Genomic DNA, 20,881 nt, shown 5'->3' on the forward strand with positions numbered 1-20,881 from the left:
GATGCTTTCATATGGATATTTGCCAGCAGAAACCAGCATTTCTTTTGGCATTTGTCTTACTCATTTGTTTTGTTTTAGCTTCAGCTTCAGTTTTAATCCACTTTTGCCTCTTGCCCTTGTACAATCCTCTGTGAAAAGAAGCAACTGTGCCTGAATTTCCCTCAGTGTCAAAAATCATCAGGCACAAAAAGGTCCAGGAAATGCCTGGCTATGTATATCATATGAGACAGTATAAAGATTCACTACACTGAAATGTTGAGAAAAAAGTCATAAATGTGAAACCATGTGAACACTCTTTAAAGACAGGCTCCTAATTGCAAGTGACAAAGTTGTGGGCTTCTTACAGAAATTCTCCTAAAAGATTTATGCTCCAGAAAAGTGAGATGTTCAGCTAGCTCAATGGGCTCCAGATGGTCAAACAGCAGGCAGGCTTTTCCTTTTTTGGAAATCTTCTTCCTCTGTGTAACTCTTCTCATCCAGTCATAGGAAGGACTGCAAAGGAATAGGAATAAGTCTCAGTTCTGTTTGGGCGCATGTCGCTGTAGCCCGCAGCTGGAATGTATCACATAAAATTGACCACAGAAGGACCATGAGACTTCTGCCCTGTGACATCCAGCACATTACAAACAGAGTGAGACCTGTTCAGGAGTGTAACAGGAGCTGGGAGCTTTGCATGCACTACTCCAAGTGATAAATAATAGCAGGTTTCCATCACAACAAAAGGACGACCTATTCTTCCCCATGATACAGGAAGCCATAATCAAAGATGATTTGAAGTCAAGAACAGCTCAAAACAATTTCTGATGCAGAATAAAAACATACTTGAATAACATCAAGGATTAATTTTTCCTCAGTAAGTGCATAGGTCCCTGAAGTAATGGAACAACAGAGACAGCCAAATACTGTGCATATCCCATATTTTAAAAGAAAATCTACAGTATCAGATGAAATGCAAAAGCATGTCTGGTGATGTTTAAAAAGTAACTTTCATCCCAGCTTGTCAAAGAAATAGTAGTTGTAATAATTTTGATGTCATGCAACTACATATGTGAATGCTAAAAATTCTCCAGGTAAATAATAGAAAATATTGCAAAAAACTAAGAGATTATGGATGAGAAGATGAGAAGGCTTCCCGGAGAAGATCTGAGATTTACACAGCATGCCAGTCACTACATTGCATGCTATTTTGTATGAAAACTTGTAGAAAAAAAGTAATACTAATCACTTAATTGGCTTGTGCCTTGTCAGAAAAATAATTTATTTCCTGTTTATATGGCAAATTTACATATAGGTAGGAATCTTCTCCTTACTGTGTAACTATAACTTCAAATTTTTAGTAGCTTCAAATTTAAAGATAATTTTGCAAGTGCTTTTTTCATTCTCTCAAGATCAAGATGGGCTTCAGTATTTTTGTACTTTGTACAGAACTAGAATTCTGCTGTTCCAGACACAAAGATGTCCTTGACATGACATCCTTACATGCTGGAGATATCAATGAGATGGATGTGATCCTCATATCCAAGCTGGCTGGCTACTTCTTGAAACTCTTCGGTCAAACGAATCAGCCCAAGATCCAAGTTAAACTCTGCAGGAAATTCCAAAATCCAGTATCTGAAATCCACAGACAGCAGTTAAGAGATGCCCAGAGACTCAGGTATAACATTCAGTGGCTGCATATATTTTACACACTTTTTTAATGGGACTTATTCCAGGTCCACTGTTCTTTAGACAGAGAGAGTGAGCTCAGCTTGTTTCTTCTGTAATTATTTATGACACAGAAGTGGCAAAAGCCACTTTATCTTTTATTTTTTGTTTTTGCTTAACTCACAACAGCACAACAAAGCAGCATTCTATTGAAATGCAAAATTAAAGTGATGTCTCAGGTGAGACCCACAGAAGGCACACAGAGTGTCCTGCCTCAGGCTGCCAGGACACCCAGGTAACATTTGCATTTAGTCAGTGTCCAAGTGAGACAACTTTGTGTGCCCAGAAAAGACTTTCCAGTGAAAATGCAAATGTGCATTTGAGTGGCAGTTCCATCTGAATAACTGTGTAAATCAAGTGTCAGCCACATAAGATTACATGTAAAACATGCAAGCCCCCTTCCCTATGTAAGGGGGAGTGGAAAAGGCTTTATCAGCCCCCTCATTTTCCTCTCAGTGATGTAACTTCACCCAGAGGAAGGAGGGAAAAGCATTTGTTTGAGTAAAGCAATTGATATCATGATTACCTAAAAATTCATCCTTTCTCTTTTACAGAGAAATGTTCCTACATGAGAACAGCCCAACACATGAAAGCTTTCCCATGGAAACGAGGTCAGAGCAGCTGTTGCAAGGTTTGGAACACACCCAGTGTGTAACAACTTCGGCATCACTAACACACTCCTGTCACCATAAATTATGTAGGGATTGCCAGGGATTGCATGAACTGAACTCTACAAGTCAGAGACAATTTTCTTCTCCCACACTGAGTTACAGCTGGGAGCAAAATGTGTCTCCCCTCTGTGTGGCACTGAACTTGTTGCTTTCTGAGAGGCTGATAAATCATAACACTCATGAGCCAGATAAATAACAACACAAGTTTTCTGTCAGCTTTTTAGCTTGATGCAGTTAAGTGTCTTCAAAGCTGGATGGCTCAACTTAATTGTTTTAAACACACAGAAATTGCCTCTTCACTACGGAATGGAGACCAAGTTAAAAACCCAAACAAACAAAATCACATTGATAGTATTAACAGAAGCATAAAACCAAAATGCTAGAGCACCACCAGAAGTGCATTTACCTCATGAAGTAGCAGATTTTCAATCTGAATTCATTGCAGTTCTCCCCGTCAGCATCTCTATAAGTATGCCAGCTAAAGAAAGCTTTGTGTGCCTTGACTCAGCAATGTTGCTTTATTCACTGGAGGCTGATACTAGAGCAGCTGAATTTACCAAAAAGTATCTAACTTTTCTTCTAGAGATAACCACCTTATGCATCTAGTATTTCATTCACTTTCACAACATCATAGGAGACAGAGACTATTTCCTGGCTGCTCCTTTTTTCCCCTTATCAAAAATGCCTCTATTCTACAATTCTAAATATTCTTCTTCTTGCCAGCTCTGGCTAACCAAATATGATAACAGCTAACTGAGTTAAGAGGTATAAATGACATGTAGGTAGTTAGATATCACTGAAAATTCATAGTACTCAAAGGTCAACCTGTTGTGATACACTTGAAAAATTATCTTGGCTCATATTTACAGTTATTCAGTTGATGCACAGTTAGTATTCTTGTACATATGTAGAAAATCTACAAAGACATTATGTGAGCATAAAGAAGCTCACAAACTCACATCTTTTAGGTTGAGGAAAAAATCACCTCTGAACCTTGTTTGTCATTAATTAATTGGCACATTTTTACAAGCAGTCAGGAAAACAATCTGCTTTTGACACTGCAATGCCAATTTGCAGCACTTTGTGAAAGGATATATGGACAGCAATTTGCCAGCCAGCTCTGTAGAAGGCAGATACCACCGGTGCATTAAAAGAAAGGTTCTTGGCAAATGGCTGGAGCAGGGGTTTCCTTTGTCATCTGCAAAAGAGAAACAATGAGTTAACCCCATCATAGAAGGGGGGAGCTTTTACTCTTCAAGCACAGTCAGACAGAAATGACCAAAAGTGGAAATGTTGGCTCTTTATCTAACTAAAAGGTAGGAAAGAACACCTGAGCACAAAAATGCCCCTTGAACAGCAACTTGCTAAAATGCAGTGAGTGTTATTTAAACAGAGGAAAAAACCCAAACCAGTTCAGATAACAGGCCACAGCTAAAAAAAATAGGGCATGGGCAGCACTGTGCTAAACTTTATATAAAGGCAGTGCCAGTAATCTAAGGGACAAATCAAAAATTAATCCATCAAGAAGGGGGAGGATGATTTATGTACAACTATATCAAATATTTATTTTATTGCAGCTTTATAGCTTAAGTCAGTGGTTAAATTATTTTTAAAAATGGATCTGCTTCAAGAAATTCAATGTTAAATGTTAAAGCAGCACCTAGCACCTCACATCTGTGCCCAAGGTCACATCTCCAGCTGCCTAACAGAGACCCTTGTATCTTTGCAGTGAAGGCACTGAAACTACACAGAGTTATTCTCTGGCAGACTGGCTGGCCATCAGTCTTCTCCAGCACCTGCAATGTTGGACTATTCTGTCTGTCACTTTTATTGAAGACAGTAGATGATGTGATGTATGAAAACAGGAGCCACACATGGACTGTGCTTGTCAAGAGAGTGTGTACACAAGAGGAGACACTATTTCAAACAGACAGCAAGTGCATGGGCTCTGGTAATACTTAAATGAAGTTCTAGAGCAACCAGTTTGATGGTGGCCTACAGAAATGGATGTATGGGATTCACTGCAGCTGGTAGCAAGGTCTGTGCATCCATCAATTGTTCAATCTCTCTTGCCTTTAGATACTTATTTCTCTCCACATGGCATACAAAATTAGTACCTCCTTCCAATCAAAATCAGCCCTGCATCTTGAGGGAATCTAAATGTAGCTTTGTGAATCAAAGCCCTGTTTGAAAACACTTGAGCCCATCCATGAACTCGTTTGACTGTAGTGTGATATATGTCATGATTAATGGTGTTATGGATCAAGGTCTTTTTCATCACTTCTTTCCCTCAGACCTGGTACATCACATTTTGAGTAAAAAGATTACATGAGCCTTAGGTCATATTCTTAACAATTATTGCATGATGATTTGGAAAACCTTTAAAAAAATGACTGGTCAAAACCACAGCTGTGTAACCACCCAAGACAAAGATCAATGCCAGAAATAACTCCTTGAATAATTCATCTAAACATTTCTCTTGGTAAAGGCCAGCATTGTGGAAACCACCATACCCACAATTGTGCATTATCTGTATTAAGAAAATTTAATAAAGTATGCATGTGATTAAAATTCTGGCTTGCATGATTCTGGGCCAAATTAAAGCATGGAAAATTTTACAGAACAGAAATGTTCTTAGCCAAGAGAAAGACTGGCTAAATCAGAGAACAGCAGGATTTATATTAAAAGATTAATTTCAATAACAACAAAATAAAATATTGAAAGAGCATACCAAACATTTCAATACAAGTGTTCAAAAGCTCATCTAATGTTGCAGCCTTTCCAAGAGTGTTTGACCCCATTGTCTTTTAATCGTTGTCAAAAAATAAGAGACATTTTCACCAAGTAGAAGGATGCTTCTTCAAATGCCCAGCTTTTTCACTTTATTTTGTTGGTTGCATTCTTAGCTGGACTTCAATGAAAATCTGAAGAAAGTAAAAGAAATCATAATTATATGACTATATGGAAGAACGCTTACAGTTCAACTCATCTTTTCTATAAACTGCTTTTTTCCCCACAAGATAGAGAGCATGTGAAAGATTGCCATAAGCTTTCCCTACATTCCAGCTTGTGTTTCTAAGCATTGTCCAATTGTTTGTCCACTAGCACAAAATAAATCCATAGCTAAGGTCATAAAACAGACACCAGATGGCAAATGAGGGCCTGCATGTACAGTGACGCACATTTTGTTCAAGTCTCTCTATTTACACTTGATAAGTCACTTTTTGTTAATACCCCTGCTTTTATGTTTTTAAGCATAACCATTTTTCCCCCTGAGGTTACTGGTTCATGATAATGCTAATGGTCTTAATTGGCACAGACCACATAAAGTGTTTAATGAAGTTCGTAGCAAACATCAAACAAGGAGGCAATTTTCCAAAGGACCTTAAGATCAGCTTTTTAAAATAAAATAAATCTTCCCACAGTAGCTGGGCAGTCACAGAGACCTAAACATATACAGAAACTTCTAAATTTTATTATACATCTACACTGCATTTAAATATCAAATATTCTTTTACCTGAAGATGCACAGAATACTCTGTTACAAGTTTTCAGGAGTAATTTTACAGGTTATATTTAAAGAACAAATCAGTACTTTATTATCTATCTGTGACTAAACCCCACTACTGCCTGATCACACCAAGTGTTTGAAATGTGACAAACAAGTACATCCAGCAACTTATCTGGGCAACAAAAAGCCAAGAGTAGAACTAAAACAGTCCTTGAAGTGAAAAATCATTGCCCATGCAAATCACTATATATATATATATATATATATATGTTTTCCAAACCCAGTGTAACACAGATCTCACACTGCAAAGCCAGTCCTGGTAGGATTGACATTCTTCACCCTTCTCACAAAACCACCCTGATCCCCTTGCCACTGGCCAGGGTTACAGTGGACACAGAGTGACACACTGAGCTGTGTCTCTGCCTGCAGCCCTGCCAATGTCACTGTGGCCCAGCCACCCAAGGACACCAGGCAATGGCAGCTTTACTGTCCCTGCTGGTGCCACTCCGGCCAGGCAGCTCACACCCACAGCACAGGCAGGAGTGCTCCTTCTCCAGCAAAAGCAGGGCCAACACATCCTGACACAACTCCCAGTTCCCAGGGAGAGGAGAAATCCCTTCTCATTCGGGGTAGGTCTGCACTGCTGATGATGTCCAGACTGGCCTGCAGCTCCATCAGTGATGTGTCTCAAGCTCCCAGGCAGCCTTGGCACATGTGAGCTGCTCACTGCTGGCCTGTGCTGGCTGGCACCTGCACCTCATCTCCATTCAGGACACCACTGACTGGCCAGGGGTGCCCTGGTAGCACAGTGCACTGCATCCCAGCACCTGGAAAGTGTCCTGCACTGGACACTTCTGTATGGACCCAGAGTCCTGCAGTGCTGAGCCTGTTTGAAGCATGCAGCAGTGTTTTTGCTTGGAAGAGCTTCCAAATATTCTATTCAGCCAGAGATGCAAGTCCTATGAGGAGCAGTTGAAAGAGCTGGCATTGTTTAGTCTGAAAAAAGTAGACTGAGGGCACATCTTACCACTCTCTACAACTGCCTGAAAGGAGCTGGTAGCAGCTGGGGGTTGGCCTCTTCTCCCAGGGAACAAGGAACAGAATGAGAGGAAATGGTCTCAAGTTCCACCAGGAGAGAAATTTAGATTGGATATTAGGGAAAACTTCTTCACTGGAAGGCTGGCCAAGCACAGGCTGCCCAGGGAAGTGGCTGAGTCACCATGCCTGGAAGCACGTAAAAGACATGTAGATGTGGCACTTAGGGACATGGTTTGGTGATGGATTGGGCAGTGTTTTGTTAATGGTTGGATTTGATGATCCTAAAGTTGTATTTTCCAACCTGAACAACCCTATGGCTCTGTAGTATTACTTTTAGATGTGTTCCTACAGCCAGGTTCTTTCTGGTCCCATCCAGCAATGGATTTAGACATGACACTCTCTTCCCTGAAGCTGAGAGGGTCCTGGAGGATGTAAGCACAGCTCATGGAACAGGGAGTCTCTACCAGGCAGTGCACACACGATGCCTCAGCCCAAGCCAGCCAACAAGAAACTTCATCAGAGAGGTGCAAGCATTAGATCCCACCCCTCCTGGGTGGAAGGAAGCGCTCTCCTCTGAATTTGGTGGTGCAGAAACCCCTCTTGAAAGAACATGTCCGCTTTTCTAGGAATCACACAGAGATGCTACTTGCAATGAACTGAGGGGAGACTAAACGAACCCTGTCACACAACAGCAAACAGAGCATGCGGTTAAGGAAAAGGTGAGTGAGTACACAGAGGTCCTTGGCCCCAAGCCTGTGTAGCAGGTGGTGGTGTCCAACAGGCTGGCTCTGGGGCTGGGCTGGGCTCAACCCTTCCTGGCCAACACTGAAACCCAAAGCTGTGTGACGTGAACAGGAGAGTGCAGAGAGATGTGTGACTCTCTCACCTGCTGGTCAGGCTACAAGAGCTATGGTTACCCTAGGGTTAGTCTTTCTTCCCAAGACTGTTTCTGTATTTAAAGTGAAAAAATAAAAAAGTAAGCAAAGCATTTGTTTGGTTTCTTTCAGAGTTAACCATCAGCTCTGCAGTGTTTTTCAAGGTCACAACCTTGTACACTTAACTTTTGCTAGAATCCCACTTTGGGCATATTTTTCCTTTTTGACCATACCCAAGTCCTTCTCTAAGTGCTTAAATAACTGGTGTAATTTCCACAAAGCCAGCTATCTAGCTCTTCCAGATTTATCTGACTTAGGTTTTCTTTCAAGAGGATAAAAATAAAATCATTTCCATTTCAAAATATTTTTAGTCACTGCTTCAAAAATTAAATGGGGAAAAACTATTGTATTTTCTGTCTAAGCCTAGAAAATTGTTGAGCATGAAATATAGGAGTGGAAGAGATTTGATCTGGCTTTTAAATTTTGTTGGTATTCCCATCATATGTAAAATATAGCATAGGAGAGCATCATCTCTGTCTTCCACTGACAACAGTATAAAATGCTGTGGGTAAAATTGAAGGTTTGGTGTTTTTCTTCAATTTCACAACTACTTAAGTAGCAGACACCTGGATCCTGACAGATCCTGTCCTCCCAAACAGCCTATCAGATCACTAAAGGTCAGAGCATTACTATAATAATGCTTCTTAAAGAAGAATAAATTATTTCTACCAAGTGCAGAACTGGCTGATTGGGTCTGAGTCAAAACCTGATATCACATCTCCTGACTGCAGACTCCAAAACCCACAAGCATTACATCATTCCTTGTGTGATCAAGCACTGCTGTTCTACTAAAACAATAAAGGAATTGTCTACAACCATGCCACAATGGTATCCAACCACACACCAGCATCCGTAGAGATGAGTAAAATACAACTCTAAATTTCATCTTCATAAATTAAATAAGCTATATTCTGTCAACAGTTCACTGCAAGAAAGATACAAAATGAAAAATAAAATAAAATTATCACAAAGTATTTCTACAAATAAAAAATTTTAAGCATTTGAGATATGTGGCAATTATTAAAAAATTGATTGTCAAAAGTGCAGTTGGACTTTGAAATAAAGATAACTTTGAGAATCTCTGCCCTCAGCTGCTTTGCAGCATAACACTGAAATATCTTATTGCCATCCAGTTGTTTCAGGGAATAATTGCCCACTAGAATGAACCAAATAAATTTTTGCCTTATAATGGAATTATAAATCTGATTTGGTTTACTGTGATTGCCATGGGCTGTTAAGGACACAAGAGGCACACAGCCCTCCACAGCCACCCGTTCTCATTTCTTTACCAGGTCACTTGGAATGGCAATCTCCCCTGCAAGTCTTGCTGGTAACCCACCCCATGCTGGGAAGGGATAATCAGGAATAGGTGAAGGCTTCCACAGCAACAATGCCACCAACACAGACCTTAGCACTCACTCAAAGCCACCAGCTTTTTCTCCTTCATTTACGCAATAGAAACAACTATAATATCCCTATGAACCAAGTCATGGTGTCAGGCATGTCATGCTTTATTTTATGCAATATTTCTATCATGGGATGTGCACTTCCTCCCTAGGGAAAAAGCAGAAACAACTGCAGTGATGTGCTCAGAGGTTAGGAGCTTGCCATGGTCTGAACTACAAAACACAGAGCTCCTCCCAAGTCCTGCCATCAGCCCAAGTGCCACATGCACATGGTTCATCTGAGCAGATGGGTTTCCTTAGCACTTTGTGCAGTGTAATTGCATTTTGTGTTCAACATTTTGGAAGTGTTGAGATGGTGCTATTGTGGACTGTCCTGATAGATTACTTGAAACAAGTATGGAGGCTGTGAGCTCTTGAGACAGATGTGGTCAGGAGCAATACATTAGTTATTAGAAGAAAAAGGATACCCGGGCAGCAAACTTGTGATCTTATGCAAAAGCACCAAGTGATGTAAACAGGGTGGGCAGCATGAAGCCAAGGTTTCAATTAGTAAAACCAAAAGACTTAACTTTTACTGCTGGAGGCTATTTTAAGGAGGGGGTCCACACCCACAACCTACAGCAGTTTAAATAATATTAAAATATCAAGCCTGTACAAATCCATGGGTGGGCACTCCATGTGTGGATTTCAGGCAAATTGTATCGGTTACAGGTGCAAGCTAAATCAATAAGTCAGTTTTAAATAGGCTTAAATTTGACATACAGGGCAATATTTATTCAGCTAAATTAAATCCAAGCAGCTTTTTACTCAGGCCAGATTAACTGTACCTATAGTATTTCCCCCGTTTATTAAAAGTGGGCTATTTTCCTTCTAATTAAAGGCAATAAATAGAGGCACATGCAAAGAGTCCCACCTTGATACAGAGGCACCTCTATGGGTCCCAGTTTATCCATAAACATTCCAGATGCCTACACACATAAGACTTGTATTCTTTACAAGATTAGGACATTCTTGGGGCTTTAAATAAGCCAGACCTCCCCTCCTCCAAGCCTACACAACACATCAGTAAATGCTTGCATTAAACAGCTTCCACCTGGCCGCTGGAGGACTGCTAAGTGGGAGCAGCTCAACAGGGAAATCCAATCAGTAGCAGCATGCAGAAAAAGAAGTTGAGAAGAAATCATGAGTCTCATGAGAAAGTTTGAGGGCACCTTCCCTTGCTACACCTCTTTCCATTATTCTGTCTTAATCACATCCAGGGCAAGCTCTGGAGGACAGAGGTCACCTGCTGCCCTGCAGATGTAATGGAGGCTCTCACAGTAAGACCCTTTCCTGTTGTTAGTTTCCACAAATATTAATGTAATTACCATAATAAGAATCCCAGCTGGGACTGCACCTTTGCCTCACAGATGCAAGCAAGACATCTGTTTGGGCTCAAGGCAGCACAGACCTTAGGTTGCCTACTGTGTGGCTCCTGGAGTTTGCTCTCTCCCAGCAGTTCTGTATTTCTTGTAGCTGGGCAGGACCAGTTTATTCATTACAGTGCACACAGCTCCATTTCTAGAAAACTCTGGCCAAGGGGCACAGGGGGTCAGGTTTCTCCAGGGTGTGGCACAGGGCAGGGCAGAGGTGCTGGGCTGTCAGGCAGCCCAGTGCCACTGCCTGTGCCCAGCCCATGACCTCAGCACCGCGTGCAGCTGCTGCAGGATGGCACATCTGGCTCTCCAGTGACCTTTGTTGTATGGAGCAGGGACACAGAACAAGGGACACATTGTGACACTGCTCCATGAATGCAAGATACAGGTCTTGCTGTGGGCAGGAGAGGAATGAAAATGGAATATGGGAGTCCAGGGCTCATCTGACTTCCCAGGACTCATTCACCTTTGTTGCACACCTTGAGATTGTAGTTACACAATAAACCACAGCAACTGTCTGCAGCCTATTGCTTCGATTCACTTTCTGTTGTTGTTTTTGGATCAAAGGGGAACTTTAAAAGACACTGAACAACAGAGTGGGATGTCTGTGATTGAAAAGAAGATGGGACAGGTACTCTGCTGGTGGCCAGCTGGAGCCAATCCTTTGGAGAGACAGCCAGCAGTGCACGAGGTCAGGATCTGTCCTCAGCAGTGTCTCGCCACTGCTGCTCCCTTCTCACTCTGTCCTGTGCTCCGGCATGGGTCCTCTGTGGGCCACAGTCCCTTCACAAGTGCAATTGCCCTTCCATGAACTTATCAATGGCCCAGAGGCTCTTCAGGGAAGTACCTGCTTTGTCACAGAGCACCCCTCTGTCCTCTGACCTTATTATTCCCTCTCTTCTTCCCTCCTCCTGTCCATTCCCTTGTTTTTTACATGTTTTCCCTCCTCAGAATTTTCTGCCTTTTCTTAAATATGTTTTTCCAGAGGTGCCACGAGCTTGGCTGATGGACTCAGCTGCATGGGGTCCCTTGCAAAGACAGCTGGAGGTGGCTGTGTCTGACACAGGGCAGCCCCTGGCCTTCTCCCGCAGAGGCCATTCCTGCAGACTCTCTGCTGCCAAACCCTTGCTATTTGCATCCACTTTAGCCTCTAAGGGACGAGCATTTGTTCCTTAGTACAAAAATATTCAATTTACAAATACTCAAAATATGTTTTATTATGCTTAATTTTGAGAGAAGGCTCCACTAAGCTTAATATTTACTTTCACAAGTCACCCAATGAACACAGAAGGGTAATACAAGCCATTTCAAGCCCTAGACATCTAGTCTTCTATGGAAACAGAGGTTAAATTAATGGGGCCACAGGTAAGAGACCAAGTGGATATATGGATCCTCTCCCATGGACTACCCAGGTGTTAGTTCAGACCCACGCACAGAAGACCATGGTGTCTGGTACAAGTTGATAAATTAGCATGTAGAGTACAATACATGCTGACCTAAGATAAAAAAGAAGCTTACAGAAATCATGAGGAATGCCAATGGACAGTCACATGACCAAATCAGAATCTCAGTAATCAGAAAGTCACTTGATTAAGGCTTGAGCTGCTTAGATAGCATTTTGTTTAGCATTCTTCCTGTGAAACATAACCAAGAGGATTTCAGAGACAACATAACACCTCTACCACCACCACCACCCCCAGGTTTTCTTCATTATAATTCACCTAAAATAATAGCTTAATAACTGGATTTATAAAAACAACAAAGATTACATTCTCAATTGCAATACTGGCATTTTATGGAATTGGTTATCTACCATACTTTAGGTTTGTCTCATCCATTTCTATATTTGTTTCTTGTATTTACTTTGTTGGTATTTGCCTCTGTAATTTAACTCCAGCTAATTAATGGCAGGAAAATCTGAGCAGACATCCTTGGTTTGTTCCAATACTATGCTGATGGCATCTTCCACTTTCCGTGGGTGAAGGTAGTAGAGTTGCCCAGAATGCACCAGGTTAAAAGGGAGAGCTAAGGAAGACTTTAGTTTGTTTTCAAAAGAAGAAAACTTCCAGCCATATTTCTCAGTATATTTATAATGAAAATGATTTTGCTACTCCCAGTAAAGTCAAATTACCAATATCAGACATTTGATTAACATGTGTGACACCAGGGGATGCAGCTCTTCTGGGAATCTTTGTGCTTCAGACACATTAGAGATCTCCAGCACCGAGGGAGAGGACAGCAACAGCAGTAAGAGTTTCACTCTCTCTAACTTGATCTTTTTTCAGAATCAAGCAAGACACCATCAATGCCTCCTACAAGTTATATTACTGCCTGTAAGCCTTCTGAGAAACTCTTGGCAATTACCTTTGCTATTCACAGACTTGCATAGAGCATCCTTCAAGACTAAGTCTGCTTTGTTAGCCTAGTCAAGTCAGAGTTAAAATACATCTTATCAGCCTATAGTCACAACTCCTTACCCTGTTATATGCCTATAATGAGCCTGGTCCAGCCCAAGTAGAAACCAATTATTTTAGTTATTTTAAAAAACATCTGGGGAAGTAATCAATCCTTCAGTTTGTCAGAAAGACAAACCCCCAGAATATTTATTACCATCTGAGCAATGGTAATAATATAATAATATATCTGTTACAAAATATTTTAATATTTTATTATTGTTTACCTTATTGTTATTACCTTATTTGTTATTGTTTACCTTAACCAGCTATGTTCTCTTCAAGACAAGGCAGAAAAATCACATGTATTAATTAGATTACTAAGAAATCCTAGGCCCTATCTGCCCAGACTTTCTTGTATGTTCAGCTTGAAAATCTACCACAACACTTGCTATGTCTTATTTTTAACTAAGGCAAAATTTTTCAGCAGTAGCATAGTCCCTGGGTAGTGACTTCTTTCAAGCTGGGGAATATTCCAAGAGTTAGGACAGTTTGAGAAATCAGCACTGCTTTTAGTTTCACACAAGTTTTCAATCAATTTTAAGGCAAAGAGGAGTCGTAAGGGCATGTAACTCGTATTAAAATTCAGTAAGTTATCAAGGTATCAAGATCTTGTCTAATAAGCCCATAGCTTCTAAATAATTTTTCCCTTAGAAAAAGCTTTTTTCACTCCATATCATTCTTTAATTTCCAGTTGTTTCCCACTGTAGACTAATTACTCATGGAACAGTGCTTTCTGTGCCCCACAGTGGGGACAGCCACCCTGCAGACATCGGTGCCACCCTTTGTGATGATGCCACAGGAATTGCAGACACATATGGAGCTTCTCAAGCACACCAAGCTCCACAGGCTTCTGCTGGCCACCCAGACTGCAGAGATTATAGCGAAATGTCTCAAAAAGTAAAATTTTAAAACACTCCCCCTCTTCCACTGGCCATCTCTGCAGCTTGTTGTATGAAGGTAAGACAAAATCATTCTCTGCAGTCACAGATACCACTGGGGAGAATTCAGCACCTCCTGCTTACCTGCTATCATTTTCAGCCATGATGATCATGTTTAATTTCTCCCTCTTTCTGATTTCTGGCCTTTCCCAAACTGAAGAACAACTGCAGTTACTGTACATCCACTAAAAGCAAGGGTATCACCTTGTGAAAAGGGGAGTTTCATTTTTTCTGCTTCAGTCCTGTTAACCCCTACATTCCCTCACATCTCTCCCAATGAAGTCACAATCTATACCTACCCTAGTGTGAGGAGTGGCCTCCAGTGCAGTGAGAGCAGTTTTGCTGCTGACCTTTCCTCCTGTGACTGCAATCAAAACCTAGATTGGCTTCACAAATGTCTCGACTGCATCTTTACAGCCTGGGAAGTACTTATCAGCCCAGTAAATTGAAGGCAGCAACTGGTAAAACAATAAAGGCAGGAAGAGGCTTTCAGAGACTTAAGTAATGGGAAACTGGATGTCTGAGATGGAGCAAGACAGAGTTAAAAGGACAGAGGACAGGACAGAGCTTTGGCTGCTTTCACCCCTTTGGCTGTTACTGTGCATTTGTAATGGGATAATCCTTTGTTTTCCCTTTGATGAGCGCAGAAAGTGGTTCACATGGAACTGCTATTTCCCACAGACCTGTTAATAGGTCCCACACTAGAAGTGTGGCTGGGCCAGCTGCTAATGGCCAGCAGCCCTTCTCAGTCCCTGGTGGCAGCTGCCATCCATTGGGAGCATTGCTCTTTAGGGAGAGAATGCCAATGAAAGAAGCACTGGGGAGAGGTGACAGACAGGCATGGGGCACACAGACCTGCTGTGTGACCCTTGGGGCCCATGCAAATTGCTCTCTCCTGCACACTCACATGAAGCAGGGTGCCTGGCTTGGGTGGTTTTGCAGCTGCAGAAGTCACCAGTGCCTCAGGACTCAGGCAAGCAGCTGTAGAGTGAAACCACAGCCCTGAAGTCAGGAGAGATCCAGTGTCTTTCTTTTTCTGTCAGCAGATGCTGGGCATCAAAATATGTAAGCAGCTTTTCATCTCTAGTTATTATTTTTGAGTTTCCTTTGGGAAGATGGCAGGAACAACAGCAGCTTCATATTTCTTAATGGTGCAAAGAGAACGTTTTAAACACAGGCATACACTGCTTCTTGGGCCACTTCAGAGTTTTTCTGAATACTAAGCCTCCAACAGAGAAGAGCAGCAAAGAGATTATTACCTGGTTTCAGTGTGTCTGACTAGATTTTGTACTCTTTTTTCAGAGGTAAGAAAGCAACCATCACTGAGCTGACAAAACTTTGTTTCCTCACAAAGCAATCTACTAAGAAACATGCACTGGTTTGTACAAACATGAAGAAACAGCAAACCTCTAAAGCTGTTTATGATACAAGAAGTCTACAGAGTACAGGATATGAGAACAGTGTCACCTATATTCCTATATCCAAGCACTTGGGCCAGAGTGAGCTTTATTAATAACCCCATACCTTCCTAACAATAAGACAGCTTGCAGCCAACAAGTTAAATGCCTTCTTTAAAAAGAGTAACCTAAGATTGTATTGTATATAAAAATACACAGAACAGCAAGACAACTTGAAAAAGGGGAAGGAGCAGTGTGAAAATAAAATCTCACAGATAAAAGAGGAAAAGCGTCTTACAGTTCCTGCTTTAATAAGTAACACTTCAAACAAGCAACTTTGATATTTATTTTGCTAATACTATTTTGGCAGTTATATATTTATGGTATGAAAGAATATCTGTCGCAGGATGGCAGCTACACAAATATCCCTTTCCACAGCCACAGAACACGCTACTACCGTAGGACTTCAGAAAAACAAACCTTATCAAAACCCATTGGTTAAGTTTGCGAAGCTCATGTCTTAAGATCCAGCACTGTAATGCTTTAAAGCTCATGTATGCTAAGGATTCACCATTATTTGAAAAGCAGCAAGAGCAGTTGCTGCAGCTGTAACAGCTGAGAATCACATACTGCACCCAGCACACTTGTGGTGTGGTGGATTAAACCCTGCCAGTCAATTGGCAGTATTACAACTTTGCAGTGGCCAGTTCAGACCATCCCAAGCAACTTGAAAGACTCTTATTGAATTAATCCAAACCTGTTTGTTTTGAATTCATACAGGACACCCATAACTCTTTACTCCTTAGCATATAGTTATCAAATTTAAGGACCTTATCAGAATTTCCTTACAGATCTGCTAAACTTCAATAATTCTAAAAAAATAAAAAATCCTGTGTGTATGTAGTAAAGCTAATATCAAGTAAAAAATATGGTCAAGTAAGGGGAAGAAATTAAAGGATGAAGGAGCTGGGAAGATATTGGTTTAAAAGCTGATTTAGAGGCTTAGGGACTTGCTCTTCTTCCCCCAGTATTTATCATTGAAAGACTGGCTGTTGTTGCAGTCAAGTTTTCATAACACCTTGGTCTTTTTCAAGCTTACTTACAGGAGCAAACTATAATTCTATAAGCATTAGAATACCAGGTAACCATGCTCAAGTCAAATTTTCCACCAGTTTCTAATTCAATATAATTTAATCAATTTGAGTATTCAAAAAGGAGATGGTTTTGAAACACAGACATGAGGCAAACTTAAGATACATTAATCTGAAAACCACAACTCTTATTTTAGTTCTGCAATAGGAGCTGAGAATTAGATCCAAAAGGAGGATTAAGAGCCCAAATCCTGGCTCCCTTTTACTTCTACAGCCTGATCCAGGGTTATGTTTCTCAGCCTGGTCTCTCACTTCTCACCTCCTCACCCCAGAAGGTGACAGTCTAGAGCTTGTAACCACTCTCTGCACTTTTGATATTAAAGTGTGAGTCAGTAACATCAAGAAGCTCCCTACTTAGGTCACTCCTAAATCCTTTTGGGATCTGTACACATGAAAGTCCTCTGCCTTGTCTGTGTTAAGCATCCTTCAGTCACACCTAACATGTCAATCCCATGCTACATAGGTGCCATCATGATGCCCAGATTTCTTTTTCCAAGAGCTCTGAACACTCCTTAAAGCTATGAGAGGCACAGGATCAACTCTTCCAGTTCATGGAAGGATTGCAGACCTCACCCTATCTTGGCTGAGACTACAGAGGAGATTTATCATCCTCAGAACCTCATATTACTTGAAATAATGAAGTTTCTTTGGTCTGCAGGGAGCAAGCAAGCAAGAGCGTGACTCTGTAATTTAAGGGGATGAGCATTCACTCAAGAGGAGGGGAAAAGGTGAATTCTAGTTCCTGCCCCAATTCCCACTTAAGATAAAAATATACAGACAGTCATTAGGGCAGGGCCTGGAAACCAAGAGTTTTAGGAAGGGTGGCAGCTGTTCCAGGAAGTATGTGTTCATGAATTCAGCAACGTAGAACATGAGTAACCAAGCTAAAGCAGGCAAGACATCTCTAGCAGAGGAGATTGTTAGTCTTTTAAGGAAGCTACTTCATGGACAGTGTGATAAGGCTGGAATGTCATGGCTATTCTGATTTGGAGGATAAATCACTATATATCCAGATGGTGAGTTGACTCAAGCCCTAATTCAGCAAACTTTTTCTGGTGTAATTTTCCCCACTGTAATCAATTATGCATTTGCATAAGCTGGGGTTTTTTTACTTCCCACTGGCAACACCAGAAATTTCCAAACAAGCTCTGGGCTTGAACAATGAGTTGCTGTGAAACAACCAATTTACCAATGTGTGCCACATGAACCGGCACCAAGATTATGGACTGGGTGAATCTAAGTGAATGATGGGTTATGAATAGAAGCCTTTCTGTAATAATGCTACTTCAGATTAGGGAAATCCAGAGTTTAAGCAGGAGAAATTTTCATCTTTCTAAAAAATGTGTACAAGAACACAGCATTATGACAAAGAATATATGAACCTTGATCATGTGTCAAAGGCAGCCTTATCAACATGTTTGGCAAGCATGCAAATATCCCCCATACAAGCCATGTTCAGTCTATTTGACCATACCATGTATGACTTATATTCCAGTCTCTAAGACTGATTTCTGTGTTGAAAATCTTCAACCTGTTTCAGGCATGAGGAGTAAAATATACTTCAGAAATAATGGAAAATACTTGTTCATCTCCCTGCACACACTTGCACTCCAGACCCCCTTGCACAAGCCCATCAGTGCTCTGAGTGGAACAGGTTTCCTTAGGAGGGGTTGAAAAGAGAGGCAGTTTTAACAGGAGTGGAAGGAGTTGTATATGAAAATGTATTGATACCTATAACATGGAATATTAATATATGTATATATCAGCTACTGTATATTAAGCTTGGTATGACTTTTGTGGTAGTCCAAAGCAGACATATTCCTGAATTATTAAATTTGTGTTAATTTAAGGTGATACAGTTATTTTCTCTTTGCAGAAGCTAAATATATGAGGTATCTGAACAAGAATATCTCAGGTCTCACTAATTTTGCACAAATTATTATGCCTGGCAGGTTCTCAAGATGCTGAGGCCCTCTCTCCTTGCCTGAGAAACTCCAGATCATTAGTAAGGAGCATATGCATAAATCACAGGTGGGAGAGTACTCTGTAGGGAGAGCCAAACCATTTCACTTATTTGAATGTGGTCAAGGGGAGCAGTTATTCAGAGAAGTGAGACAGCAGATGGCCACCAAAACAACCAGAGTAGTTCTCAGGGGTAATTGTATTTTCTGCTGAGCTGTAAACATCAGCCCTGTGGGTATTTCCACACACCCACCCGTTGATCCTGACCTCATACACACTTAGAGGTTAGCTGAGCTTTCTGATGGGATCTCTCATGAATTCAGCCCAGCAAATACCTATGTATTTGCAGGATTAGTCTTTGTAGCTGAACTGGACTCACCAAATCTGTGGTGTTGATGTTGCTGGTGCTTGTAGCTGTTAATCTTTTGCATTCATTACAAGAGAAAAGTTCCCCCCCTGTTACAACACCTCTATTCTGGTGGTCAGGTGGTTTTTAGATATGTTACACCAATAAGAAAGCCAATTAATGAAAAAGTACTACTTCACCGGCTATTCACATTGAATAGAAAAAACACAGAGAAAAGCAATGAAGAGCTAAAACCAGAAGACTTGAGAATTTGTTTCAGGCTTCTGATTCAAACTCTTAGGGGTAGAACCTTGCTATTTCTGACTTGTAAGGAAGGGCCAGCTTGAAAACAAATTTATCAAATTCAGCAGTGAAAAGTGAATATGCCATAAATATGTTAGAAGAAAACATTCAGTGCAAGTTGTTTAGAGTACCTGTACAAATGTATTGTAACCAGGACTGGCTAGCTTAGGAAAAAAGAAAATGACACAAGTGCCCTTACAGTATTTTTAAAAGCAGTTTCCTCTCTTTATTCAGGAATATCCTGGGAGTGGCTCCTTGGTACAATGGCATTTTCAGCTAGAGAGAGGGGCTAGCACAACTGCAGCTGCCTCTCAGCTGCATGTTTTGCTCTAGAGCAGAAATATACCCATTCAGAGAGCTGCCAGGCTGCCCTGAGCATTTCCTCAGAGCAAAGGGACAAGATTTAACAGGACCCTTACAATGCTCTCAGTGACGAGGGTCTGCACTGAGCTTCTGCACAGGGACAGCAGCATCCCCACTGTTACCCGGGCTCCTGGACAATGTAATAAAAACCAATCCAGGATGAACTTTCAGTTTTATATTGGGCTTTCTAGAAATCCATCAAGGGGCAATCCAAGGGCAGAACAAAGAATGCTGAAATTTAATTACTGTGCTTCATGCCTATGCAGACCTGCCTGACTTACATGAACATAATGGGGGGGGGGAGGGTATATTCAAGAAACTGAGCATTGTTTTTTATGATATCAGGAAATTATAAAATAATGTAAAAAGGTGGTGGTACAGAGGTTGTGTTTTCTGCTCAAGTGCAAAATCAGTGTGTGCCCCAGTGGTGTTCCATGTCTGGTGTTGCAGTGACAGGTATTGCAGTTAGAATTCATGAGAAAGCCAAAAAAGTGAGGAGAGCCTGACGACTGTCCTTATTTCTCAAAGTACTCTGGCTGTGTTTAACAGCAAATATTCATGTCAAAGTGAGTTAGTGATAAGGACTGAAACAGTTACACTCTTGAGAATCTTGTGATGATCGGGTTTTCTTCATTTTGTCAACAGAGAATTTAAAAGTCTCAGCCTGAGTCCTGAATTTACATTACTGTATCAGAATCGATACAGTAATGACAGCTGGAAGCTGTAAATAGAGCAGGGTTTTTTGTCTTAAACTTCACAGATCCAATTGATGAGTTATTCTCCTTGATTGCAAATTACCTTTATAACCAACAGTAAAGAGGCACAGAACTGAGTTCTCTCACCACATTTCTTTGAGACAGTTCAGCTATCACTGTAAGAAGATGTTTTCAGACATTATTACCTGAAGGCAAGCTCAGTAGTGCAGTTATCTAATGTTTACTTTGCAATCATGATTTTGCCTCTTTTATATATCAATTAACCTCCAGCTCTGTGGAGAATTAATCAGCTGCATAAGAGGCACACACATAGCTGGCTCCCAGTCCAGCTGGTGCAGAGCCATATGGATTTACATCAACCTGCTGCACCAGCCCTGGCACAGTGGTTCTGGAGAAGCAGGGAGGAAGAAGTTACAGCAGGTATGGACTGAGCTCATATCTGTTTTCGGGTGGATTTGGGGTTTTCTGGTGGATTTAGGTTTGCAACAAGTCCTGGACAGTTTGCTTAACACAGAGCACTCTTTATAAATACAAAATGCAGTGTCTGGAAACAAGCACACATAATCTTA

At 41.1% G+C, this 20,881-nt stretch overlaps 1 protein-coding gene across 6 annotated transcripts in view; it reads right to left on the minus strand.

The window, feature by feature from the left end:
• Window positions 1-20,881, minus strand: part of RASGRP3 (RAS guanyl releasing protein 3) — a 58,816-nt gene that overhangs the window by 23,497 nt on the left and 14,438 nt on the right. For 3 of the 6 annotated variants that reach the window (XM_063151820.1, XM_063151822.1, XM_063151819.1), the window contains exons 2-6: window positions 5,107-5,299; window positions 3,471-3,573; window positions 2,782-2,844; window positions 1,480-1,611; window positions 345-492 (exon numbers count right to left, since the gene is read on the minus strand). In XM_063151820.1, coding sequence (XP_063007890.1) covers window positions 345-492; window positions 1,480-1,611; window positions 2,782-2,844; window positions 3,471-3,573; window positions 5,107-5,176 — 516 coding nt within the window. In that variant the 5' untranslated portion in view covers window positions 5,177-5,299. Of the gene's footprint in view, window positions 1-344; window positions 493-1,479; window positions 1,612-2,781; window positions 2,845-3,470; window positions 3,574-5,106; window positions 5,300-14,373; window positions 14,494-20,881 lie in introns of those variants that run through there. The other 3 variants (XM_063151824.1, XM_063151823.1, XM_063151821.1) reach the window with 2 other exon arrangements.

Source organism: Melospiza melodia, chromosome 3, assembly GCF_035770615.1.
Source record: "Melospiza melodia melodia isolate bMelMel2 chromosome 3, bMelMel2.pri, whole genome shotgun sequence".
In the NCBI taxonomy this organism is placed as follows: Eukaryota; Metazoa; Chordata; class Aves; order Passeriformes; family Passerellidae; genus Melospiza; species Melospiza melodia.